This window comes from Pseudochaenichthys georgianus, chromosome 23 (assembly GCF_902827115.2).
Source record: "Pseudochaenichthys georgianus chromosome 23, fPseGeo1.2, whole genome shotgun sequence".
Taxonomy (NCBI): domain Eukaryota; kingdom Metazoa; phylum Chordata; class Actinopteri; order Perciformes; family Channichthyidae; genus Pseudochaenichthys; species Pseudochaenichthys georgianus.
The window spans coordinates 17,194,430-17,221,518 of NC_047525.1; the positions used below are offsets into that span (position 1 = coordinate 17,194,430).

Here is a 27,089-nt window from a genome sequence, read left to right on the forward strand (position 1 = left end):
ATATGTATGTAGAAAAAAAGGTTTAGTATAGTATGTTTTTACATGATTAACTGTGTCATAAAGAAGTCATAGTATGTTGAAATATCATGACAATGGTAAGTCGCATAATAGCCATCTCAGTATGCTGAAAAAAATAAAATTGAAATTTAAGTAAACATAGAAAAATGATAAGAAAAACTGAATGAAGTATTAATATGTGCATTATAATATATGACAATACATATCTAGAAAATAGAAGTAAGAAATATGTCAAAACATGTTCTCTACACAATATACAAAAGTATTAGAATTGCACAGTAGAAATTCACTCAATGTTCAAAATATTTTATTGAAAAGCAAATAAATAAATGGATACAACTGTTAAATAGCCTACAATATCAGATATTAAACCAACTGTAGTCCATTCCACCAGACTCCATGCCTGTGTTTGCGCATGTCACTCTCTCCACCTTTAAAAGCATCAGAATCAGAAAGGGAGGCGACCGCACAAATACAATGATCTCAGAAACTGGGAACGACAATCTGAAGGAAGACTATCTCCAATCGGAAGCGAGCTATTACCCAGAATCCCCCGTCTCCTCTTCTCCGGAAGCCGGGCAGCTGAGCAGGAGGCGGGACACCCTGACCAGCAGCGGCAGCATCATCCCGGAGGAGAGCGGCTCCATCCAGCGTCTGGTCTCCTCAGCCGCGGCCGCCTCCAGCATCATGACATCGGGGGAGTTCATGCAGACCGCTCCCCTGCTGGCGCACAAATCCAAAAGGAGCCTGATGTACAAGGCGCTGTGTTTCCTCCTGCTCGTCTTCCAGGGCGGCATCCTGGACTTCTACCTCATCATATTCACCGACCTGTACTGGTGCTCATGGATCGCCACGGATCTGGTGGTGATCTCGGGCTGGGGGATTTTCTTCATGAAGAACGCGCGGAGCAAGAGGGAGCGGGCCTGCGGCTTCCACCAGAAGAGCTCCATCTTCGGCTGTAACCTCGGGGAGTTCACCTACGCCTACCTGGCCTGGCTCATTTATGTCATCGCCTGCACTCCCAAGGTGGTGCTCATCCTGGAGACGTCTATCCTGGACTTGATCGAGCTCAAAGTGCCGTGCGGAGTGACCGGCTTAAAGATCATCATGCTGCTGTCCGTGCCGCTGCTCTTCTGCCTCATCAACTCCATCATCGAGGATCTGAACGGGGCGACACGGCACCGATCCCAGAGCTGCTTCCTGAGCACTTGCCTGGACCTGCTGGACAGCTTCACGCTGGTGGAAATGCTGCTGAGGAGCGAGATCCCCACGCTGTACCTGAAGTACACCGTCATCTCGGTGTATTTCGTGGCTCTGGCCGTGCCGACGATCTGGCTTTACGAGCTCACCGCGTCCGAGCTGCGCTTCCGGTGGCTGTGGGCCCGCTTCTGTGCGAGCCTGGTGGTCAACGCCCCCCTGCTGGTAGTCAGGTGTTTCCAGGTCTACGTCTACGGGATGCCGGTGTCGGTGTTTATGTTCAAAAACATGTTCTTCTTAGTGTGTAGGTTCTTGGAGCTGGTGGAGCAGTGTGTGGCGGTTCGCGGGGTCCGGAAGCTGGCCGGAGGCGGCAACCCGGCCCAGTTCTCCCACTGCGTGTCCGAGAACGACATGTGTCCGCACGGATACGTCAACACCCTGGCTGTCACCCAGTCCTAGAGCCCGGCCTGGGGCCTGTAGCTGCCTGCGTTCAAGACAAAGCTGCAAATAGGAAAATCCACTTTCAAACTCCTTCTTCCAGATAGACAATAAGGATATCACAATAAACCTAGCCTACTTGAAAGGCAGCCTATTTAGATTGATCATTACACGAAACAGGAATAGGGTACTTTGAAAAATAATAATAAAACAAAAGGAAAAAGTAGAACTATTAATCCATAGGCTATACTTAAAGAGTCACTTTATCCCAGTTACAAAAATAATTATTTTCTTATATATATCCAGGGGCCAACATAGTAGTGAAAAGAAAATGTTAGTACCACTCACAATATAAAAAATGGCATTTGTCCTCGCACAATTTTCGTTGTCAGTGTTCATTACAAAGAAATAGTCTAATTTCTGAAAAGAGATGTGGCTTTTTCGACATATTTCATTATAATTTATTTCATATTTCTCAACAGATATACTATACTCAGCTTTTTGACATATGAAACCTCAAAATGCACCCATTCTTATATATTCAGTATAAAATAACACCATATAGTATGTTGGAAGGCTCCCAAGATACCCTAATGCATGTACACTAGCACTGAAAAATAGTTATTCATGATATGAGCCCTTTAAATGCAAGGCCGAATGAACCATACAGCCATGCAGAAAAAATATGACATGGCTTGTAGCTGCAGCCCTATATAAGATTTTACATCAAATGACCACAAAGTAAAGCAACCGATAGGACCTAAGGTGTTCAAGGACTCTAATAATCCCACCCAATAACCACATTGTAGTTATGATGAATACACAGATTAATAACAACAGGAAAAACTCTTTTTTCAAAGCAGTTGGATTTTGTTGACAGGGTTTTTTGCCACACTGAAATATTGGATAACTTCCTCTTTGACTGATCTTTTTTGAAATTTCTACTTGGAACATTTCACATGACAGGAGAATGGATTTTCCGATTTTTGGACATGTCTGGAACACATGATCTGTACCAGCCTTACAATGCTCTCCTTCCATAATCTACAGGTGCTACAGTCAAACCAAACACCTGCAACAGCCTACAACAAACAGAAGAGCAACTGTAGTGAATTGGACCTTGTTGAGTTGTGTGTTTTCTGTCTGTGAGTTTCACCGCTGCACTTGAATGGAGACGGCAGATGGACTTGGTGTCGTGTTCTGACGTAAAGTGCAATTTTTTGAATCTTCTGGACTGATTGACCAGGACTCTACTCCCTCCTTGTACACCAGTGTTTTCTATTGGTAGAAGTATTACTGAGAGTAGACACATATGTTAGATCCGACAGTGCCATGACAAACAGGTTTTCTACGGCTTTTTCAAATTGACCCCTGGCCAGCAGGACCTTCTGTTGGCCTCACTGGCTGTGCTACTGTTTTAAAACTGTTTTCATTTCTGGGATCAGAAGTCCTCAAAGATCACTGTATTCAACAGCCCTCATTTAAAGAGCCTCAGTTCTCTGGGTCACCTCAGCTCTTAATTTCTTTTTAAACACACCTGTGAGTCATGTCTGGAACTATAGATATTAGTATTCCTGTTTTAGAACTATATGGAATCCCATTTCTCCCAAAATATGTTACAAGTAATAGGAAATTGGTGATGATAAAATATTGTGCTTATGTCTGTAGAGATGATCATTATTGTAACTTTTCTCGAATCCCTCTTTTTTTCATGTCCAGTTCCAGTACCTCCAGACTAGACGAAGTAAAGTACTCCTTTGTAATTGTCATGTACATTGTTGGTGAATGTTTTATAATTTACACAATGTCTGCCAGTGAACCAGCTACCTGCTCGATTGTGTGCGTTGAAATGAACGCAGTAGGAAGTCATTTGGTGTTTTTAGGGGGGTTCAGTGTCAAGAGTTTGAGATTTCCAGTCATAAATGGTAGAATTTAAGCAGTCCAAATCTTAAGTCATTCTTTTTTTCTACAATCTTTTGTTGTCAAAGGTGCCAACACTGCTAATAGTGCAACCATATATTCAATGTTTATTTAGGTAAACTTAAGAAGAAGATACGTTGGAGTTGACACATGCTTGTGTGCAGTGGGTGACTGCATGCACTGAGACAAAACATCTAGACTGTTCCAAATCTGATTATGGAAGCCCTGAGAAGCCTGACTGGTGATCTATTGAACACGTTTTTTAGTTGCTTGTTTTTTTCAGACTTTACCTTAACATTATCGCATAGATACAATCTATATATAACAACCAATATAGGCCTATGAACTTTTGGTTTAGAGAGCTTGAAGAAATGCATACCCACTTGGAGGAAAACATTAATTCCATAAATCCTATAGTGGTGTCTCTCGTGGCTCAAATGACTATTACAACAACACACTAATCTAAAATGTTACCGACATTTTACAAACAAAAACGATACAAATTTAGATAAGACCTTTAAAATGGATCACCAGATTGTTTTGTTCTCACTTGTCTTGCGTCTGAGGGCTTCCTTAAATAATCAATTGAATCGAGTAAAAAGCGACAACATGCTGTAGCCAACCGGTTGTGTTTATCCACCTTGATGTGTCGACGTGTGAACGTTTACCTCATTATGAGTTGAGACAATCTGCTTCCAAGTGTTTGACGGGAACAGCACGCTTGAAGAATGACTGTGGGTACACTATGTGCTAGTGGCAGTGGTAATGTACATAACAAACATGGCAGATTAAAGTATATTATATAATCAAAAAGATGTGACGTGAAGACAGGTGCAATATGGGTCAGAGGAGTCGGAACAGATTTTAGTGCCTATTATTTTGGAGGTCATAGTTTGTGAGTCCCGGAAGTGAGGTAGCATTTTTGCTCTTCAAGTTCCCTCATCTTGAAGTCAATGGGTTTTCTGAATGGAGTTTTGGTTATATGCCTGAAATAAGGCGTGTGATTAACACAAGCTTCAAAGAGTTTTGAGGCTTTTGCATTTTTTTAAAAGAGGGTGTTGCTAGCTAGCGGTTAAATGAGGCTAACGAGTTCATCACCACTAAGATACTGCAGTGCTTGGTGTAGTATGATTATAGCTAGATTGTTATGCTTACAAAACATACAGTGGTGTTCATTTGATAAGTTTATTTAAGTATATTTAACTTGTGTTTCCCACATAACTTGTTTTTTGCATCATGAATCAAAGGAACTAGCGAATGCTAACTTTCGGGTTGTTTTCAAAATGTACATCACCCCTGCAGCACAGTTTTGAGGGGTATCACAGTGAGGGTATACAGGGGTATCACAGTGAGGGTATGTGTGATTTATTTGCCTCTCTGTGAGGGATCAGGTATGCAGGTCAGAGGTTGTGCCTTGTGAGCAGTGCGGCTGCTGAGGGGTCAAGACTGAGGCGGAGGAATGTCCATCATAAAGGAACTGACCAGTGTTGTCAAGTCGTATCCCCTTCAGTACAAATCACAAATAGTTTCAGGTCTCTGCAGGGAATTCTCATGCCGTGTTGAGATCAGTGGATATCTAGGGAAAAGCTAACTTAAAACATGCTCAGAAGTGTGAGACAACAACAACAACTTATTTATAGATGTAACTAATCTAACTTCACTCTTTTTCACACAAAATCAGGCAATTCTCCTTTAAAAGGTCCTGACAAACTAAATTGCTCATGAACAATCCGAAATCTTGTTGCATTTGTTATTTTAAACAATAATAATGGCCATATTTTCGACCAATGAAATGGAGTGATATACACAATTGACAACCTAATCTCAATATAGCTTTTCCCAGAGTTCAGAATGAGCCTTCACTCTTAACACATATATAATGTTAGATGGATAACGTTGGCTGCTGTTATGCATATGATACGAGGTTATCCTGACTTACAGCTTCTATTTGTTTGTTGCTTATCATATATTGCCAAAGTATTTCAGAAATGTTATATTTTATACAATTTTGTGTTATTTCCTTGTTCCAGTAATCTGCAATGCCTTTGCAAATGTATCCTACACGGTTTGTTACAATCTTTTTTGGATTTGCACATGAAGCTCATCACTCAGTTATTATTATGGAGCTCTAAACTGAAGTATGTTTGACCTTTAACCTGCATGGACGAGCACAGTGCAAAGCTACACTGGAACAACCAAAGGCTTTAATAGACGGATATTCAAAAGAAGCCAATCATGCTACTCAGATTTCTATTTCATTCTTTAGCCGAGGTGCAATGAAAAACACTCTCTTGTCTTACATTATATGGGCTTTCTTTTTGATCCTAATTTGTTTACAGGGAAATACCATTGCTGTTGTTTACAGATAGGATTCTACCTGTACTGTAAAGTTGTGTAGTGTATATCTGTACTGATATAATCTATGTACCGTAGATGTAAGACAGAGTATTATGTGGTCGAAACCTGAAATAAATCGGAGGAAAGTGTAAAAAGTGATTTGTGTGGGATGTTTATTATTGATCAGTTGATAACAGATTAAAAGGACCGACCATGAAACCAAGATAAAGGCTTTTTAGAGACCAACTTAATGATTGTTATTACCAAGCAACTTCTCCCGAAGGATAGATTCATTTACTCTCCTTTTGTATTGTGAATGTAATATTGGTGGTAACTTGATTAAGTCAATTCTATACTATGTAAGCACAAAAAATAATAAGTCTTAAAACTGTTGTTAACACAATCTATAAAGCAGTGATTGTACCAGAAAGAAAGTAGAGCTTTCAGACTACCCTTCAGATTTTAAATTTGATAACATTTTTTAAAACATGAATAGATGTTTCTCATATATCCACATGTAAATATAACAACCAGTCGAGGCTGCTGTGAGCGTGCACACAAGAATTATGAAAAAAAGGTATCTTGCGTTTTTAAAAAGACTTTGTGTGTGTGTGTGTGTTATTTCAAAGCTCTCTTTGTGAAGTAGTGCCTCCACGAAGTGAGACAGACATGGCACATGTTTTCAATCCCTAACCAATCACAGACTCTCAAGTGATTTCCCTGCTTTAAATATTGACCAATCAGAATCGTCCCAACTGATTGGAAGGAGTTCAAGAAGATGGAACAGAAATGAGAAAACTGCAACAAAAAAAAGTAATCTTTCTTCTTCCATCTCTTGACTTAGGTTTATAATGTTCTGGTCTCAGCAAACCTGGATCAAACAACACACAATTTATTGGATATGAACAGATCTACATGTATGTCCAAGTGTCCACTTATTTGTCCCTTCAAGGCATGACCTTGTTCAATTGTCTTCATTTGTTATGATCAAACAACATATAAACCCAATTGGTTATTGTGATCAGAAAATCATCAGCAAACATAGGATTTGTAACATGCCCCACACCCCAGAAATACCTCTGTCTCCGGCACGCCCACACCCTCCTACGTTGTGATTGTGCACGTGGTGTCGGTTAAAATCAGTGAGGATTTTGTACTTTTAACTTTGAACTGAGAGCGTAAGTCCTCTTCAGGAATCTATGTCAGGGTATCCCAAATCAAACAGCTGCTCCTGCAGTCTTCTCAGGGCCTCCATTGGATCCTCTTTTAAAGCTGATTCGTTCTGGGAGGACATCTTGGAGATGTAGCCCTGATCAGACCCACTGTTAGGACCCTTTCCTGCGGGCTCCAGAACCTCGTCTTCCTCCTTCTCCACTGGCTGCGAGAGGACGGCTTCAGACGGAGGGAAATGTACACTCTGCATGCTGGTACAAGAGGAGTCTTGAGGTTTTATAACCAGGGAGTTCTGTAAGGCCACACTTCTCTGGTCCGAATGAGAGGAGGGTTGGCTTATGGGTAGCAGGTAATCCCCTTCCTCATCCTCAGTGGGATTTTGACTGAAGGGTTTTTCCTCGAGGGAGACCCAGTTCTGCCTTGGCGGTTGTGGATTGTTCACAACTGGCTCAACTGTGTAGACAGATTCTGGCCAGGGGCTGCGAGGGTACATGTGATCCATCGACTCTTCATCCAGGGTTGACAGACGCCTGCACTCAGGGTTAACTACTGGTGTAAGTTCTGCCACTGACCAAATCTGGCGTTGTGGGTTCAGTTGAGGTGTAAGGACATGAACACCTACTCCATTTGCATTGATTTCTACCTCATTGATGAAGACAGGGAGCCCATCTCTTATTAGAGGAACACACTCGAGGACAGGAGGGATCTGCAGCTGGTCGATGAGCAGGCTGGCCTCAGTTATCACCTCCTCCTCATCGTCCACACATTCCTTCTCAAACCAATCAGGGTTGTCCAACTGGTAGGCCTGGAAGGTTTCAACGGCACACTTCAGATCCCTACCCGAGGGACAGTCAGAGTAATCGTCCGCCCCGATGCCCTTGATGTGGCAGACCTGATCCGGCTGATATTTCTCAACGTCTAAGATGCGGAAGTACAGCTCCTCGAAATGCTTCATCAACTTGTACTTGACGCCGATGTCAAAAACCGACGGTACGTCTTGCTCCCCGCTGATGTCATCGAAGTACGCCACCATGTACTTGCCCAGCATGCCTGTGTGATGCATGTCAGGCAGGAAGAGGTTGAGGAAAGGAGTGAGCATGTCGTCGGTGGGGGACAGAACGTCTTCCCTCAGTTTCACCGGACCTTGGCCGCACATGGCCCTCCACTTGGCCTGAACGCCTCGCGAGCACAGCACCAGGATTTTGTCGGAAGGATTTTTGAGCTGTTGTCGCTGCCACTCGAGCCAGCGAATGCGCCCGACCACGCCAATGGAGGTGGTGTCCAGCAGGTCCACCAGCACCTCGGTGCCACACTGGGCCTGGAGGAAGGCGCACAGTTTCAGCACCACGTCCCTGTAGAGGCGGTGGTCTTGGGAGTAGATGACCAGCACCTTGGGACGTTGTTTAATTTGCTGTGGTTGACGTATTTCATCTCCCACAGGTGGCACGATAACAGCAGGTTTCCCTGAGAGCATAGATAAATGCCATTTGCAAATTAAAAGTAGTTTTTAAACCCATGACATCGAATGCTCAAAAATCAATGTTTAAATGAAGAACTAATGCTTTTAAAGGGGCCCTATTACGCTAGTTTTCAGGTTCATATGTGTATTTTGTTTACATGCTTTAATGATCAAAAAGGTTTTTATTACTCTCATACTGCCTGTGCTGCAGCAGCTCTTTTCACCCTCTGTCTGAAACCAGAGCCCAGTCTGTTCTGATTGGTTAGCTGGACGGCTCTGTTGTGATTGGTCAAACTCAATGTCCTGCCACTTAACCTATCAAGTACAATGTGTTGGATCGCTAGCCAATAGAAGCACAAGTGTTACATACTAGTGATGTCATTATGTTTCAGAAGTAAACAAAGGAGTCCAATTGTGGCGTTTCAGGCAGGAGGGGAGTGTGTTGGAGAGAAACTCCCTCTTGTGTGAGCTTTGGTATTTTAGCCTTAACCGATAGAAAATAACCTCTATAACACACTACTGGAAAGGGAAGTCTCTAAAAAGCATAATGAGGTCTCTTTAAAATGTTCTGTATATGCGACTTACTTGGCTTCCTACAGAGGAGGCACATCATAACGGTCAGCACGACACAGAAAAAGACCACTCCCACAGCGACAAATGTGTACACTTGGACATTGGGGGCTTCTGTTGGCTTCACTGTGGAAATGAAAACACAGATCACTGATTAGCATTTCCTTTGAGGTGCAGTCGCGATGGCTATTGTATTAACTGCCATGGCAAATGTGTACATGTATAGCCCTTTGGTGCCACTAGTTGGTAGAAGGTACCAGTATGGAGTTACAGTATGGTTCATTCAATCTGATTTACTTTAAGTTTAGCCCATAATGGCTCATGATTTAGGTCCAGATTTCACCTAGATGTAGTCTAATTTGTAAATGACATCACATTTTATATCTTGATGAAAACTGGCGTTGTATTTACACAATGCCCAAAACTCACCTTCATATTGTATTAAAGTATGTAGGGTAAAGTTCACATACTTCTTTTTACATACATCCTCATTCCTCACATTCAAGGTAACAAGGAAGAGAAAAAGGAATTGAGAAAACACATATTTGTTAGCTGCATTTCCTTGTATAAGGTGATTAATAACTGTACAAGATGTATGAAAAACACGGTGTGTTGATGAAGGGAGAGTCTATCTATCACCACTTATCTCTCCTGGTTGTTATTCAATATGTATTGCCTTTTTTCAAAGGCTTCGTACCTGCCGAAGGACCAGGACAAATATCCACATTTCTCCTTTTACGGGCACAGTCCGTACCACATTGTAGGAATATAGGTTTGATCTGCAGGCAAGAATAAAGACATGTTAACACATTTGATTATAGAGGGTGCAGAGTCCTACCAGCTGGAAAAAGACAGTTAAGTAAAACATTACCATCACTCAGCAAAACAGATTTGAAAAGATTTACCTCAATGACAAACTGGCAGCAAGTTTTCGGCCAATTGTCAAGTTTGAATGTTGCATTCAGGGTCGTCTGATTTCCCTGGGGAACAGAGAGTGGTGATTGAGGCACGGCATTTAAGAATAGTGAACAAGAAGAAGATGCTATAAGAACACTTAGAGGCAAATGTAAACTCAAAATGTTGATTTGCCTTTAATTTGATTAGGGTGCACCTGATTAAGACTAATGGAGTGTGATCCAACTTCTCTTCAACAAATTCCACCCCCCTATGTATACAATAGACTTTAATCTGTAATACAGACTACAGTTCAGAGGCAGACAATATTATTTGTAACTAATTATCCTCAGAATGCATGTGTTTTACAGGACAATAATGTTTAATATATAAAAGTGTAAACCATTATGACAGTATGTTTCATTATTTTCTCTCGTCTTGGGCGCAGAACCAATCGCTGATCGTTGCTACCAGAAATTTGATTCATAGTTAACCACACTGAAGATTATGGACGTATACCACACTACTCACACAGCTGACAACTATTTCTGTGTGACAATGCACTACTCCGTCTGTAAGAGATGTCATTAAATAACTAGGCTACATCGAGCCAATTTTGATGATTCTTTTGAGGAGTTTTTTTGTAAGGTCAGTACTAAACAGTCAGCAGCCTTTGTAAGCCCTTCTACAACCAGTCAGTGAAAACCCCCCTGCAGTGCCAGTCAGATACTTTGAATCTGTTGATTAGTCTTCTAATACATATATGTTTTTCTTTAAAATTCAAGAGTTGGGTGGTTTGTGTTTTGAAGAAGATAAAACGTACTTTATTTATACAGTATCCCTAGAAAGGACCGATGGAGAACTGCAGCTAATGCCTCAGTGGCTTGCAAATATAATGAGCAGCCTTTTGTACAATAGGCAGAAAATAGGACACACAATTTCCTGTACTGAAAAAAAACTGGGGTGAAAAGTAGGCTAAGGTACAAAACACAGGATGTGGTATTGAGCACAAAGCCAGATACAGTAATCTTCTGGGTCAAATCGCATGTCATCTTCCATGTGAGCTACCCTACTACACATAGTTAGAGAGGCTTGACGTGACCTTACCTTGTATGTATGGGTATCGATAATGATACTGGAGCTGCTAACAATGACTATGTACTCCTCACAGAGTGGGTCAGGAGTGAAGCGCACAGCCAGTGTAGATTCTCCGCTGACTGCAGTGATGCCAGGCCTCCACAGACTTCCTGTAGTACAGCAACAAGACAACAAGTTAGAGGTCATTTATATTATTTATTAACTTCTACTGGTCTTTAGAATATCAGGGACTTACCCCTCTCGATGCAAAAACGGGTAATCTGCATTATAGCATCTTCACATCCTAAAGAAACCATAAAATGTCATCAAAGTCGAGATCTCAAACATTTCCGTTTCACATTTCACCTAAAACATCAAAGTTTAGGAAAAGTGTTCTTGCATCTAAAACTGCTATGGTGAGGTTTTATCAGATATTTCTGTACATATTCTGCATAATCTTCTGGTCCTCAAGGCTCAGTTTAGGGCCCTACACTTTTTTATCGGTTTATGCCTCCACCCGGAGCGTCTTTTAGGAGACACGTCATACGTTTCCATAGTTATGCCAATGACACACAGCTCTAAATTCCTGTTCTTTTGATGACTCAGGACCAATGGATTCCCATCTTAACTGTATTTTAGAAATCGAGTTACGGACGACGGAGAGTTTCCTTAATCTCAACCAGGGCAGCGAGAGAAACTATGTTCAAAACTGAAATGAGGTTTTGACTTCAACTCACCAGGAACGACCACTATTTTGCTGACGTCGTAGTTGCTATGGTTTATCTCTGGTTTGGGGATGTTGAAGACGGAGACCTGGTATGTCTGACCCGGGTCCAGCACCAGCATGTTAGCTGAGAACGACCACTGAAAACATCAATAATAATGTCTGTCAGAACATGTATATTAATCATATTATGTATCTGTTCAAGCAAATAAAAAATTGTCATCATAAATAAAAGTGTTGCTGGGCTAAAAGTATACAAACATTGGTTTTGAGATCATAAAGCAAGGGGAATTAAAGTAAAAATAAATAAAACACAAAAGAACAGGTGATGTCATTTAGACAAACAGATCATTAACTCATACAAAGCAGATACAATGTCAATACACCTCTTCAACTTAAAAACAGAAGCAAATAATTTGGAGCTTGATACAAAAAAACAATAAAAAAAGTCCAATAAAAAAAAGCAAGTTAAGATAATATCTTAGTTGTTGTGAGCCACACACCTTTTCCCCTGATGGACTTCTCATTGGCAGTTGTTTTTTTAAAGAATATCGCACACACACGTTAGCGTTGGTTGACCACATCATAACATTAAGCTCGGTGGCGTTGAGGTCACGAATACCACCTGAGGAGAAACACAGCAGAGGTCACTTCCTGTCTTCAAAATGTCACATCAAGAGAAGCTTCATCTGGCTTATCATTGAATCTTCATTATACTGCTGCTTATTGCATCATTTCTGTGTAAAAGAACAATAGTTACCATCATCCTTCAACTTCCAGCTGGCCTCCAGCACAGGCTGCAGGTGTCCTGACCCGTCCCCCCTGATGTCCACAGAGACCTGCAGGTCCTCTGGATGACTGGGAGTGTACTTATACACTTTCAGCCAGCCCTTGTCCAGACAGTCAACTGCTGAACACAAGCGCTGAATGTCAGAGGGCTGAGAAGTCTAACAACACATCTGATTTTTCATGCATGATCCATCATTTTATTAAACTGCGAGAAGCATCCCAAACAAAGTTAGTTTGGTGTAACATTTAGAAAATTCCAATGTTTACATTTTAAGATTTTGAGAAATTGAGGTGCTTGTAATTTCTTTTCATTGCAAATTATACTTCTATTGCACTCAAATTCAATGAGAAATATTGTACTTTTTGTTTGACTATATTTATTTTACAGCTCAAATAACAAGTTACTTTAAATGAAAGGATTTTTGAGAGTTAAAAAAATGTAAATGTATTTTTATATAGCTTTTGTCATAAATTAAACTAGCCAACTAATTAATTATCGTTAAAATGATTTCCAATAAAAAAATGTGGGGTGTTATTTTATTTCTTTACAATTATCTGAATTCTGTACTTCTACATTTTATACCTTAAGTACATATTGCTGATTCTACTTAATTTTACTTACATTTTCAATGGAGGGCTTTTACTTACGTATTTTTACAGATGTGAATATTTCTACAACTTGCTGACAACATATGTCTGAACATTAGGTTACAGAATAGAAAAGAGCAATCGGCTTTCTCCCTATCCCAATGATGCAATATAGAAGAATTGAATATACTCACAAATGGTGACTTTACACTCCAAACCCTGCGTCAGGAAAAAAAGAGTAAAGTATATTGAAATGAGTTTTTATCAATCTTGTAAATAGAAACTCGACTTGCTTGCCAACTCTTTACAGATAAGGCCATTAACAAAATTAAACATCAACATAGACCAGGTTAATATGTAATGACGAGTTATTAATAATTAAACAGGCTATGCAGTTGTTGAATAGTTGTTGTACCATTAGATAGAAATAATGATTTACATCACATCTCAGTCAGCGAAACCAGTGTGTGTCGCTGTGAACGTTTCTGTGAAAGGAACAGAGCTGATTTTTAGGTTTTAAATCTTGGCATCAATATGCTGTCATATAGCCACGGCCATTGCTTTTTCAAAATGTGTTTTTGTTACCACAGTTTTACAATATATGAAATGACTCAATAGGTTGACAGTTGAACTTTAAGTGGTGTAATTTCCAGATGTTGTTACTTCATGTTACCATATCAATATATAAAATCTGACATTATTATCCGAGCATGCAATGTCTTTTAAGTCATAATACTGGCAACCAACAGTGATGATACAAAACGGAAGATTTTTCAAAAACACATTAAAATAACTTCTTATTGCACATTTAACTTTGACTTCTTATGTTTGTATAAATATTTCATTCAATGTATTGGGCTTTTTTCTTAACCTTTTTATGTTTATATACATTTTGTTATTTTAACTTCTTATGTTTGTATACATATTGTATTACATTTTTGTATCTTGTATTTCATTTTAACATGGAGGAACTATCACCTAACCCACGTTTTCTTTCAAATAAATAAATAAATACTTTTGATTCTGATTAATTAATAAGCAGAATTAATTAATCAGAATCAAAAGTATTTTTTTGGAAATTGTTGTTTATTTATTTAAACCCTTTAAGTCCGCTGGTGGTCAGGATATCACCTGTGTAATTGAAGCTAACCTTGCTAGCTGCTAACAGTGAGCCGTGCTATCTTACCTGTTGAGAGCAGATGAATGGCCCTGCTACACTCCACGCAGCGACACACAGCGACAAACACCCTAACACCAGAACTAGTCGAATAATCATTTTGAAGAAGGAATATCATCAGTCCATGTCTCAGTCTTTAGAAACATTTGAGACGAAGTTTGAAAACGTCTAAACAAAGGCGAGAACTCAACGTCACTGACGCTGAGGAAATTAATGAGAAACTTCCTGCTCTCTATGTAAATCACCGTTCCGTTTACAGTAAGTTACACTGTGCTGCCTTCACGTGGCATGGGAATTTAGTGTACTATTCAATTGATATTGCCTGCTTTTATATTTATTAGATAATGACATTTTCAACAAATTCAGCAAATATGCGTGTAATGTAATGCCATTCGGAATTCAGAGTTCACTTTATAAAATATTAAAATGATAAATGTGTTCGTATTTATCAACAGAGTTTTACATTACTTAAAAACAGGTACACCAGCACAACAGTGTGTGGGGAGTTACATTTCCCTTCCTTTTCAGGGCTGCACATACACACCATAAATAGTATCCATTAAAAATAACATCGGCATATATTATATCATGTATATTCTGGGAGGAAGAAGATCAACAAAGAAGGTAGCATCTGCCAGGAAGTTTTTAACAACATGATTTTCCTGTGGAGTTTGAATGCAACATGAATAATAACACGGATCTCTTCCTTGTGTCGGCTCAGGCAGCTTCAACATGACACATAACAGCTTGAGTTTTTCTCAATAAATGAAGCCATCATATATTTCACCACCTACACCAACAGCATCGCCCACACTATTTTTTTGTTTAATTTACACTTTCTGAATAAATCACAAACAAATAAAGTCAGGCAGTATTGGCAGTGGTGTAAAGTAACTAAGTAGATATACTGTACTTAGCTCAATTTTGAGGTAGCCTATACTTGTACTGTACTTGAATATTTTAATTGGTAGCTACTTTGTACTTCTACTCCAATACATTCAGAGGTGAATTGTGTACTTTTTTTGATTTGTGTAATGTCTGCATAATAAGTTATTCAATTTACTTTAAGTATACTTGTAGGCTATGCTAATACTGTTGTACTTTTACTTGAGTAACTTTTGGATTGCATGACTTTTACTTGTAAGCGAGTAGTCCTACACTCTAGTACTTCTACTTTTACTTAAGTACAAGATCTGAATACTTCTCACATCTGCCTAGTTGTGTAGATTTCAACTTAAAGTGTGGGCCTATACAACAGTGTATTGTTATTATATGGCACATTATAACCATTTTGACTTCCACACATTCACCACCAGAAGGCACCACAAGACTGCAGCATCAGAACACTGTGTGTGTGTGTGTGTGTGTGTGTGTGTGTGTGTGTGTGTGTGTGTGTGTGTGTGTGTGTGTGTGTGTGTGTGTGTGTGTGTGTGTGTGTGTGTGTGTGTGTGTGTGTGTGTGTGTGTGTGTGTGTGTGTGTGTGTGTGTGTGTGTGTGTGTGTGTGTGTGTGTGTGTGTGTGTGTGTGTGTGTGTGTGTGTGTGTGTGTGTGTGTGTGTGTGTGTGTGTGTACAGCTGCAGTCTGTGCATAGGACTCACTGAACAGTGGGATCATGTGCACTTATCTATCATTATTTCATTTAAATCAACAAGGTGAATTCTTAATGCAGAGTCAAAGGAGTAAAGACATCTTACATTTCTTGTCTGGTGCTATGTAGGAACGGTCTGTGACTGAAAAGGCAGTTCACCCCAAAATAAACAAAAACAAACAAACATGTTCCTCTAACCGGCATTTATCAATTTAGATTGTTTTTGATTTATTATATTTGTGTTAGTTGCAGAGGTTAAGAATATCCGCTGTATAGATGTCTGACTCAAATATGATGGAGATATATGGTGCCTGGTCTGTGGTGCTCAAACCTCCTCAAATACATTTGAAAAGGTCAACATTTGTTCCAGAAATCAAGTTTCAATTATTCAAAAACTATCCACAAATTATCATGTTCATTGGAGCCATTAACAATAGAGTCTGTGACACACTTACACTTGACTGCTCGAACTTATCCCACGTTATTTTCCTTTGAATCCATTTAAGACGTGGAAAAACATCTTAACATGTAAAGTAAAGTTACAATTACAACCTTTAGAGTGGTTTGCAAGGGCCCACAGGTATGAAATAAGATTGATAATAACACTATAAAAATGTCAGTTCTTCAAAAAAAGCTGATGGTGTTGTTTGTAAAATATGCCGGAGTTAAAATATACTTAACTTAAATTGTCATACACTGAAATGCAATTAATTTGAACCATTGTTCTTTCTTTGTTGTATATTTAACATATCTTACCTTTTATTTATTTTTAAATGCTCAGATCTATTAAACAAATGTTGTGGGACCATTTAGTTAGGGTAGATTAGTTTAAGATTTAAGGTATTCTGTAATTGTTTTTTCATTTTATAATCACTATCTCCAATTCTAGATGTGTGTAACATATATTTTTCTGTCTTGTGTCTTGTACCTTATTCTCAAGCTTCGGATATTTTGTTGGGGTGTCCCATTATGTCTTATTATTGTACTTAATTTAAATGAGATTCTCAAAGACTCAAAGACCATTTGGGCACAATCACTTTCATTTTAACTACTAAATAAAGTGCATTTTACAACCTGAAGTAATGATTTGGTTCCAACTTGTCTCATCATCTTACTTCTCGGGTGTCTTGACCTTTTAGACAAAACTATGTAAATAAGCCCCATCTTTTTATCTTCTGGAACAAACCTTAAGTATCCTCTTTGAAATATTCTGTCAGCTTCACTAAACCAATGAAGCAGCAGTCCCTCATTTCTCATCCCTGACAGTTTAATGTGCCATGCCTGAATGAACCCCCCCCCACCAGCCTTCAGAGACAGTGTGGTTGGATCAGTGGGGCCCCTCCATGGGGGCCGGGCTGCCTTCAGTGAGTCCAGGTGTGTGTAAGGCAGAGATTAGACCTGCCACAGATAAGATAAAGCTTCTTTACTGGGCTGACAGACAGGATCCTTCAGCACAAGTCTATACTACCACTATACCCTGGTGTCCACATGGGATCAAAACATTTCGAAATAAATCTGTGTGTATTAGTATGTGGGTGTCTTTGCTCTGATCGGATCAAAATTGACAACTTTTTTTCAAATAGAAAACGTTTTGAGATATTGCAAGGACACCCTAATCCTGTTTTACCCTTATATAAAAACATATACAGTACATTTGTACATAATGTACTAAAAACAAATGATTAGATCCAGTTTGAAAACTCTCTCTGTGTTTCCGAATGTTACTCCACCTCCCGATGACCAACTGTATTTGAAGAAGCCGTGAAAAGGTGAGTTTTCCATAATGCTCCCCCCTTTAAATAAGCCAGAATTCAACAAAAACGCCTATTATTAAATAGACTATGAAGGAGGGTCCATTTCACAAGAGATCAATTGGTTACATTTGTCTGTTTTAGCCGAATAAAACAAGAGATTTTATTGTAGAGCCTAAAGTACTTTTGTCTGTGATGTGCGTGGGGGTCAGAAATAAACAACTCACAGTTATCAATCTAAATATAGTTTGTAACAAACCGTTAGAGTGAAAGCTGACCCCAAGGTGGATCATTCGCATCAGCATGGACACTGTTCTCTGAAAGAAATGTTTCTATTTCAAATCTAATTTTCAATGTTTTAAGCACAACAGACTTTCTTCTATTTTCTATAGGAAAACCTTGACACATGAAACCAAAAATATCTGAATGGAAAGATACAGCTAGCGGTGTGATAAAAAGTTTTTTTGGTAAAGAGTAAACTAACACTATAAAAGTGAGGAAGTGAGGGATTAAGATACTTGCTTTATGTTTAGTGAACAGAGCAAATCTGTCTTCATTCCCCTCTCGACCTTTTGAGGTCCCACACAGAGGGCTAATGTCACCGTAATGATGTGCTTTCTCCTGTTGCATAATCAGCCGCTTTTCATCATTATTTACTCTCACTCTGTGACTACTGTTTTTAAGATATCTACAGGATTTCCAGACCTTTCCTTTAATAGCATAGAAGTCAGCTGCCATCCATCAGGGTTGACCCACATCTGCAGGCCTCGGCCTCCGGCTGTCCTCCCTACAGTCAGCTAATGGAGAGGAATGGAGCGCTACCACAGTCTTCACGTTACCTTAAACACTAAACTAGAGCACGGTTATCACATCGATAACAAACAGTGTAAGGGGTGAACAAACAAGACTTTGGTGATGCTGTCCAGCCCTAAAACTGCACATGAGACTTTGTATACACGAAGAAAGTGGATTCAACTTAAACGTCTGTGTATTTCTGTAGCAATCTACAAATCATGCACATGCAACATTCTGGGAAACCAATCATGCTAAATGCTACAGGCCAACCCTTCAATATGACATCATCTGCCTCCACGATAAACAATGATCTTCATAATCTGATAGTGTCAAGGGAAACAGGAAGGACAATAGATAGAAATAACCTCATATCTCACTGCTTATGTGCTCCCTTTAAACTAAAAATGTCATAGCAAAAACCTGCCATAAATGTTACAAAGTTATTAATGGGAAAACTGACCAAGTGCAGAGGGTTTGGCCCCTTACATGGTGCTTAGGAGCAGCGAGCATATATTTTACATTGACCAGAACACATTATTTTTGACAGACTGTGTCATATCTCTTTTAGCCAGATGTAAACTCGACTTATTTACGTCACAAAACTGCTTTACATTCCATGATAAGGTGTGTAATAGTCAGTACACATGGCAGTGATAATGTCATCATTCGTCCTCCGTATCAGCCCACATCATCACACTTGCTTTTATTAGCAGTAACCTGTGAAATGTGTTTGTGTGGGAGCTGCTGGCTGACGTCTTCTTTCGTTTTATACCGCTGATTCACTTGCATTTTCAAACCCCCAAATAGAGAGTGCTTGTGTATTGTTGTTTTGTTTTTAATTGTGTAAAATTGCAGATATACAATATATTCGGAAACATTCTCCATTCACGTGTTGAAGAAGTGAAGTGATCTGTAAAGCCACACACTGCAGGGAAAGGGAATCAAATGCTACAGTTCAAACATGTTGCCTTTATCAGCATATTATATAAGATCAGGATTTACAGCTTTCTAAAATAGGGCTACCAGAGAGGCCTCAGAAATAAGCAATTATGAAGCTGGTTTATATTGAATCCAGATTCACTAAATCACACCTGGACAGGAAAATGATCAACTTGAAATGTTGTAAATGTAACACTTCAGGAAAGATCGAGGAGATTTGTTTGTGCAGGGGAACGAACAAGATTGTTTTCTAATTGAAATGTAGTAAATGACTTTGAATATAATATAGAGAATATGGGTCTATGTTAACCAGTGATGAGCACACATTTGAATGTCAGTCATGTGTAACTTGGCTTTTTTTAAAGAGAGACATGCTGCCAAGGAAAAAGGTGACCCACCAAACTAAACTTCTCACAAATTTACATTTTATAGGGGATACCCTTATCAAAAAAGTGACATTTTATATAAGGGGGGACCCTTATCAACATTTTGTTATAAAAGGGGTAGTATAGTTTGACAGTACAATGTACATGTCATTTTCAAACACTATTGCTCATGAGTCATCTTCGTGGCAGAATAAAAACCCAATTTGTCACGTTAAAACTGACACACACACATATGGGAACACAACAGATTCATCTCAATTCAAACTAATGCACAAGCACTTACAATGGCATAGCTTTAATAAGGGGAATGTGGACTTCTGCTGATTTTTGGTATCTTCATAGTTCTTAAAACTTATTTTAGGTCTCTTTGGATAAAAGCATCAGTTGAGTGAAATGGGTTTTAGGGTCATTTGTTAAAAATAATCCCTGGATCTTTTGGGGGCTTGACTACCACAAGGTACATTGAAAAAAAGAGAAATATGCTGTAAATGAAAAAATGAAATGAGGCTATGACTGAAAAAAAGATTCTGGATGGAGGACACGCCCCCCGCTCTCCTCCGGTGTCACGCCGCTGTGGGAGGGCCGCCCCCCGGCCAGCCTGTAGCGGATGACGCGGGGCAGCACCGGGGCTCCAGGCAGCCCATCAGCTCTGCGGACCCCGGCTCTGACACACAGGTTCGCCTCCTCAGCTCTCCAAAGCATGCCATCTGAGCGATAGGCTGCTTCTGTACGGGAGAAGTCTTGTTTCTACCGCCGACATGAATGAGATCAAGGTTGCTGTGCTGGGCAGTGAAGGGGTCGGGAAATCAGGTAGGAGAGCCGGGCAGCAGGTCACTGCACCTCGGAGGTAAACAAGGGCTCGCTTCTGACTAACCTGTCTGCATGTCTGTATGTCTGTATGTCTTCAGCTCTCATCGTCCGGTTCCTCACCAGACGATTTATTGGGGAGTACGCCTCATCTTCAGGTAATGAGACTGTGGTGCGAACACTAATGAGAAACTGACTTTCACTGTTAAATCGTTACTCCTGATTCACATCTCTGTACACTTTCTACTCATTACACCTGTAAAACCACCAATAATTATATATCTGACACATGTATGGCACCATAGCCTATGAGTGAGACATACAGTAGGATACTTTTTTATACATGATACACTAAGTATTTGACACTAAAATATGTTTTATCTTTGCGATCTCCAGTACTGTATGTCAAATGCAGTTCTGTGCATTGGTTTCAACAAAGTTTGGCTGTGCACAGACTAATGTAGTTAAATGGAAGCAGATTTCTGTGTGTTCAGCCTCTTTTTAACAATTTTGCAGAGCTACAACGTAGCCAGACAAATAGTATTTTGTAGGCTAAATCTTCATGCAAAACAATTGGTTCGTTGCAGCCCAATCAACCAGTCATTTAACTTACATTCTACATCATATTGCTGTTTCAATTACCACACCTCAAACAAAAATGTTGACAAAAATAAAAATGAATATTACGGAGAGGGATGGGGCAAAAAACTGGACATCAGTGGCCTGTCAATGTCCCTATAGGTCAGATACAAATTGCCTCCATGTCTGAAGCAAAACTTTGATTATATTCTGATATCACGCTTTAGTCAAAGTGCACAATTGGATCAGCCCTACTATAACTAAACCTTTACCAAACATTGGCATCAAATGTTAAGATTCATAATATTGTCTCCAATTCATTGATCAGATATTTCAAGGTTTAAATCCTGTTTATTTCACTAAATGTATTCTGTAACTTTCTTATATTGTCATATGCCAACATTCAGTCTGGCTGTTTATATCCCTATCAGAAGCCCTATTCATTTGGAATGTCTGTTATCAGTCTGCTGGTTTCTAGTTTCTATAAACTGTTTATCTTTCTATCCAAGTCCTCTTATCTCATATACTTGTATCGTCTATTGTAATGTATGGTGAAGCCAGCTGGCAAGCCTTTACCTACAGATGGCACATATTCTGTCACATTTAAGAGCATGGCTGAATATTTGAGAGATTCTTAAGATTGTTAGTCAGAATGTGGTCTGAACAGCCATTCTGTTTGATACAATTCTGCAGGGAGAATGACTCACATTAGTCTCTGATAGTGGCTCAATAGGCTATTGTTTCCCTGAGAATAATCGAGTTTCATATGAGCTTGTTTACTTCTGCACTCTCAATGAGTGAAGCAAGGACACTGCCTGAGGTGTGAAAGGAACACGTGCACACAGAGAGAGAGAAATGTGTCCCAGTATTGACAAATACAGTTTTAGAAGTATGAATCCACTGTTTTCAGATACAATTTGAACTCATAATTATTGTCTTTTTGATGATTTTCGTCTTGTTTTCCTGCTGCTGTCTTCCACAGAGTGCATATACCGAAAGCGTCTATCAGTGGATGGGAAACCGATCAATCTCCAGCTCTATGACCCCTGCTCTCAGGTGAGGTTACAGATGGAGCAAATATAACAAAATGCACTATTATTGTATTTTGTTCACCAAAAAATAGGTGGCACAGGGGCAGGGTGCTAGTCGGCATATCAACCAGTCGCACTTATCATCTTGTAAACCAATTGATCGCTACTGTCCATTTGTAAAATCAGAATCACAAACATGGACTCCACACAACACAATGGAGATAAACGCAGTAGGGAATATGCCAAACAAAGCAACCCATACCAAAGTAACAAGGCTACATCTACACTGAACAAAAATATAAATGCAACACTTTTGTTTTTGCTCCCATTTTTCATGAGATGAACTCAAAGATCTAAAACATTTTCTATATACACACAAAATAACCATTTCTCTCAAATATTGTTCACGAATCTGAAAATCTGTGATAGTGAGCACTTCTCCTTTGTCGAGGTAATCCATCCCACCTCACAGGTGTGGTATATCAAGATGCTGATTAGACAGCATGATTATTGTACAGGTGTGCCTTAGGCTGGCCACAATAAAAGGCCACTCTGAAACGTGCAGTTTTGCTTTATTGGGGGGGTCTGGGGGGGGGGTCCGAAAACCAGTCAGTATCTGGTGTGACCACCATTTGCCTCACGCAGTGCAACACATCTTCTTCGCATAGAGTTGATCAGGTTGTTGATTGTGGCCTGTGGAATGTTGGTCCACTCCTCTTCAATGGCTGTGCGAAGTTGCTGGATATTGGCAGGAACTGGAACACGCTGTCGTATACGCCGATCCAGAGCATCCCAAACATGCTCAATGGGTGACATGTCCGGTGAGTATGCTGGCCATGCAAGAACTGGGATGTTTTCAGCCTCCAGGAATTGTGCACAGATCCTTGCAACATGGGGCCGTGCATTATCATGCTGCAACATGAGGTGATGGTTGTGGATGAATGGCACAACAATGGGCCTCAGTATCTCGTCACGGTATCTCTGTGCATTCACAATGCCATCAATAAAATGCACCTGTGTTCGTCGTCCATAACATACGCCTGCCCATACCATAACCCCACCACCACCATGGGCCCCTCGATTCACAACATTGACATCAGAAAACCGCTCACCCACACAACGCCACACACGCTGTCTGCCATCTGCCCTGAACAGTGAAAACCGGGATTCATCCGTGAAGAGAACACCTCTCCAACGTGCCAGACGCTATCGAATGTGAGCGTTTGCCCACTCAAGTCGGTCGAGACCCCGATGAGGACGACGAGCATGCAGATGAGCTTCCCTGAGACGGTTTCTGACAGTTTGTGCAGAAAGTCTTTGGTTATGCAAACCGATTGTTGCAGCAGCTGTCCGAGTGGCTGGTCTCAGGCGATCTTGGAGGTGAACATGCTGGATGTGGAGGTCCTGGGCTGGTGTGGTTACACGTGGTCTGCGGTTGTGAGGCCGGTTGGATGTACTGCCAAATTCTCTGAAACGCCTTTGGAGACGGCTTATGGTAGAGAAATTAACATTCAATTCACGGGCAACAGCTCTGGTGGACATTCCTGCTGTCAGCATGCCAATTGCACGCTCCCTCAAAAGTTGCGACATCTGTGGCATTGTGCTATGTGATAAAACTGAACATTTTAGAGTGGCCTTTTATTGTGGCCAGCCTAAGGCACACCTGTGCAATAATCATGCTGTCTAATCAGCATCTTGATATGCCACACCTGTGAGGTGGGATGGATTATCTCGGCAAAGGAGAAGTGCTCACTATCACAGATCTCTTCAGATTTGTGAACAATATTTGAGAGAAATGGTTATTTTGTGTATATAGAAAATGTTTTAGATCTTTGAGTTCATCTCATGAAAAATGGGAGCAAAAACAAAAGTGTTGCATTTATATTTTTGTTCAGTGTAAATTATAATTACGTGCAAAATTAGCAAACATTAAATATAACTCAAACAGCTTAAACCAAAGCAACCCAAAATATAACTGTAATAAATCAAAAAGAGGGTGACAGGCTGCAGCCTTACACTTGCACGTATAATTTTTAACTACAACATGTATATCTTTTATGTGATGTCTTTAAAAAATCTGTTTTTCAGGCATATGAGGGAAGGTCTACTATAAACGAGCAGATCCAATGGGCTCATGGTTTCATCGTGGTCTACGATATCAGCGACCGCTCCTCCTTCCTCACCGCCAAAGCCATAGTACACCTCATCAGAGAGCTACGCCTGGGAACTGGCAAAAGGTATGGCTAAGATCATCGCACGATAATAATGGCCACCATGCAAAACCACCCCGGTGAAAGTCAATTATTGTTGTGCTTTCTGACCCACAGGAACGTGGACTCGCTCATATTTCTGGTGGGCAACAAGCAGGACCTGTGCCACATGAGAGAGGTGCGGCGTGAGGAAGCTCAGTGTCTCGCTGCCGAGTGTCGCTGCCAGTTCTACGAGCTGTCAGCCGCTGAGCACCACCAGGAAGTGGCGCTCATATTCTTCAAGATGGTGCAAAATGCTAACGTGGGCAGCAAGGCTAAGGAGCGCAGGAGACGCCCCAGCGGCTCCATGGCCAAACTCATCAACAACGTCTTCGGAAAGAGGAGGAAATCAGTGTGACGGGGCAAATACATGGATAGCTGTCAGTCAAGGCTGGATCAGTGGCTTGGCTTTGTGTTTCCAATTGTGTTGGGTGAGATGTTAATCAAACTGATGTCTATAAGTGTTATTGTGAGTAGAAGACATCATGCTCAGTGAGTCTGCTTGCTGATTCATGATTTTGCGATTTCCTTTCCTGTAGTATGTTATATAGGTTTCTGTGCATTTAAATTCTCCAATACATTGTACGTGAAAGTGCGGGACATTTCTAAGCGGTTGATCACAACAGAGCCGGCAAGCTAACCAATCAAAGCAGACTGGATCTAACCTTAGGAAATGTTTGAAAAGTTGTTGACTTTTAATCAAAGACAAACAAATTACTTAAAAACTGTGCTGTACTACTTCACAGTCAGCACTCCAAAATATGATGTTCCAATACAACAGTGGTCATTTGTCCATTAGAGCCTTTTCTGCTTTTTTGACAGACCTTTTGAACAACCTGCGATTTCTGACTAAAAGCAGCCGTAAACTCACGTAATCTGGGTTTACTTAATCTGGTTAACTTTGCTGAGAAAAACATCCAGGTCAGATAAATGTATGTTCCAGATTTGAGGTTGCGCTGGGTTTCATTCACCAGATAACTTGGTGAACCTGATAGCTGGAACAGGCCCCGCGGTCATGAAGGACCCTCAATGAAAATGTGTTAAAGTGCCTGAGAGAGAGAAGGCAAACCACTCCTGCTGCAGCCTCCAGAGTTACAGAGAGGCAGGTACCAGTCAATACAATAACTACAGAAAACTGATGTCTATATGGCACTCCATTCATGCAACCACTTCTATTGTGTTTCTGGAAAAGACAATTCAATGCTATTTTCTTTCCTAAGCAGGACAATTCTACACAGCCAATGGTTGAGGCTCATTTCAACCAAATAATAAAAGCAAACAAACATATGTTTTCATTTATCTCCAGTGTTATTTTTGGGTTTTATATGTCCAGATTTTCATATATTATATGCCTTTAGGGATTACTAAACACCTTTTTTGGAACACAATGGAGGTCAATGTAGCTCACTGTGAATTTTTTTTGGTATGAAATAGCACATTTTGCAGGTTTACTAAACTGCAGGACCGTCAGTATCATTATTTCCCACTGAAGACTAAAACAGAAATACTCCTTTTTAAAGAGTCCTGAAATCCACATTGGTATCCTTCTCCAAATACTTTAAGGGTGAATAAATAAACTAAAAGAAAATCATTTGCAGGAGTTAATTATAAGATGTACTTTATCGGTAATCCAGTGACTTAAAATACATTTAAATTTCTGCACATAATGTACACTAATCGTTTGCATTCATTCTCATGGGTCTGTGCTTCAAGATGAAACGTTTGTCGAATTGATAAAATCGTCAGAGAAAAAAAACATTGACTATGAGCCACAAATGAATGAATGTCTAAATCCTCTGTTGAACTTAAGAAGTATTAAATGTTATTTATCCATTTACAATAACTAGGTTTTAGAAGCTGCAGTTCTCGGTTGTTTCTTTGGTCAACATCAATGACTGAATTGTATTGCAGGTCTTTACATGCTGAACATATCTAAAACCTGGCCGGATCTATCAGAAGGGCTCGGATCTGTTTGATGTAGCTCGCAGCATGATGGCTAACATGTGGCTCTGGTTGGGGTTTGTTGAGCATTGAAACAGTAGAGACCACCAGAGGGCCGCCTCAGGCTGATCCCTCTGTAATATGACATGGGAGTTAACATCAGCGCAGCGCAGTGCATGGAGGCTCCTAATCCGTTCCATCCATTAGAAATCCCTCCAACTTGATCTCACATTACTCTGCAGATCAGCCTGACTGGCAGCTCAATGAAAAGCACCTTTAGCTTACATGGATTCATTGTTCACCTCTGTGGCTGAACATGAAATCCTCAGTGGGATTGAAATAGCAACATGAGGGTGTCTGCAAAGTCTCAGTCACTTCTCAATGTGTGGTTTATACAAATATGTAATATACGTGTGGGAAGAGAGAAAAAAAGGGTAGTTTTAGTGGAGCTGACTAACTAAATATAATTCTGAATTAATTGAGTTGCTGTTATTTGTCATGAATCTTCAATTGGGTCAGTGAAAACAATACAGGTGTGTTTCCGTCCCCCTTCGAAACAAAGAAGAGTGAAATCTATGGATGTATTATGTACGGTGGCTGACAGGTGCCAACGCGCTACAACAACAGCCCAGAACATTTCTGTGAGAGGAAACCCGCTGCAG

General features: G+C 40.2%; 3 protein-coding genes across 6 annotated transcripts; 2 read left to right on the plus strand and 1 right to left on the minus strand.

The window, feature by feature from the left end:
- The first annotated feature begins 417 nt into the window (after positions 1-417).
- On the plus strand, positions 418-6,069 carry tmem121b (transmembrane protein 121B). Its single transcript, XM_034074787.2, has one exon. It carries the CDS (start codon positions 418-420, stop codon positions 1,672-1,674), a length of 1,257 nt encoding a protein of 418 aa, XP_033930678.2. The 3' UTR covers positions 1,675-6,069.
- Positions 6,067-14,587, minus strand: il17ra1a (interleukin 17 receptor A1a). Of its 4 annotated transcripts, none has more exons than XM_071201753.1 (12): positions 14,371-14,440; positions 13,600-13,669; positions 13,379-13,403; positions 12,568-12,714; positions 12,311-12,432; positions 11,821-11,947; positions 11,340-11,387; positions 11,114-11,253; positions 10,018-10,092; positions 9,810-9,891; positions 9,128-9,238; positions 6,067-8,547 (listed from the first exon to the last, which is right to left on the minus strand). In XM_071201753.1, the coding sequence occupies exons 2-12, from the start codon at positions 13,600-13,602 to the stop codon at positions 7,100-7,102; spliced, it is 2,328 nt and encodes a 775-aa protein (XP_071057854.1). In that variant the 5' UTR covers positions 13,603-13,669; positions 14,371-14,440; the 3' UTR covers positions 6,067-7,099. The 4 variants fall into 4 exon arrangements, with proteins under 4 accessions (XP_071057854.1, XP_071057853.1, XP_033930677.1 ...); XM_071201752.1 differs by having other exon boundaries at positions 12,568-12,717; XM_034074786.2 differs by lacking the exon at positions 13,600-13,669 and having other exon boundaries at positions 14,371-14,587.
- A 5,842-nt stretch (positions 14,588-20,429) lies between these two features.
- On the plus strand, positions 20,430-25,773 carry rergla (RERG/RAS-like a). Its single transcript, XM_034074986.2, has 5 exons — positions 20,430-20,630; positions 20,729-20,785; positions 22,189-22,262; positions 24,326-24,474; positions 24,565-25,773. Exons 1-5 carry the CDS (start codon positions 20,579-20,581, stop codon positions 24,842-24,844), a joined length of 612 nt encoding a protein of 203 aa, XP_033930877.1. The 5' UTR covers positions 20,430-20,578; the 3' UTR covers positions 24,845-25,773.
- The last annotated feature ends 1,316 nt before the right edge of the window (positions 25,774-27,089 follow it).

What these genes read in the sequence shown, in the direction of transcription:
- tmem121b (XM_034074787.2), top strand. Translation starts at nt 418, where the DNA reads ATGCCTGTGTTTGCGCATGTCACTCTCTCCACCTTTAAAAGCATCAGA.
- il17ra1a (XM_034074785.2), bottom strand. Translation starts at nt 14,460, where the DNA reads ATGATTATTCGACTAGTTCTGGTGTTAGGGTGTTTGTCGCTGTGTGTC. An exon ending in GAAGTCCATCAGGGGAAAAG is followed by an intron (nt 11,948 to 12,310) that starts GTGTGTGGCTCA and finishes TGATGTTTTCAG; the next exon opens with TGGTCGTTCTCAGCTAACAT. An exon ending in CCGTTTTTGCATCGAGAGGG is followed by an intron (nt 11,254 to 11,339) that starts GTAAGTCCCTGA and finishes GCTGTACTACAG; the next exon opens with GAAGTCTGTGGAGGCCTGGC.
- rergla (XM_034074986.2), top strand. Translation starts at nt 20,579, where the DNA reads ATGAATGAGATCAAGGTTGCTGTGCTGGGCAGTGAAGGGGTCGGGAAA. An exon ending in GGAGTACGCCTCATCTTCAG is followed by an intron (nt 20,786 to 22,188) that starts GTAATGAGACTG and finishes TGTCTTCCACAG; the next exon opens with AGTGCATATACCGAAAGCGT. An exon ending in CGCCTGGGAACTGGCAAAAG is followed by an intron (nt 24,475 to 24,564) that starts GTATGGCTAAGA and finishes TCTGACCCACAG; the next exon opens with GAACGTGGACTCGCTCATAT.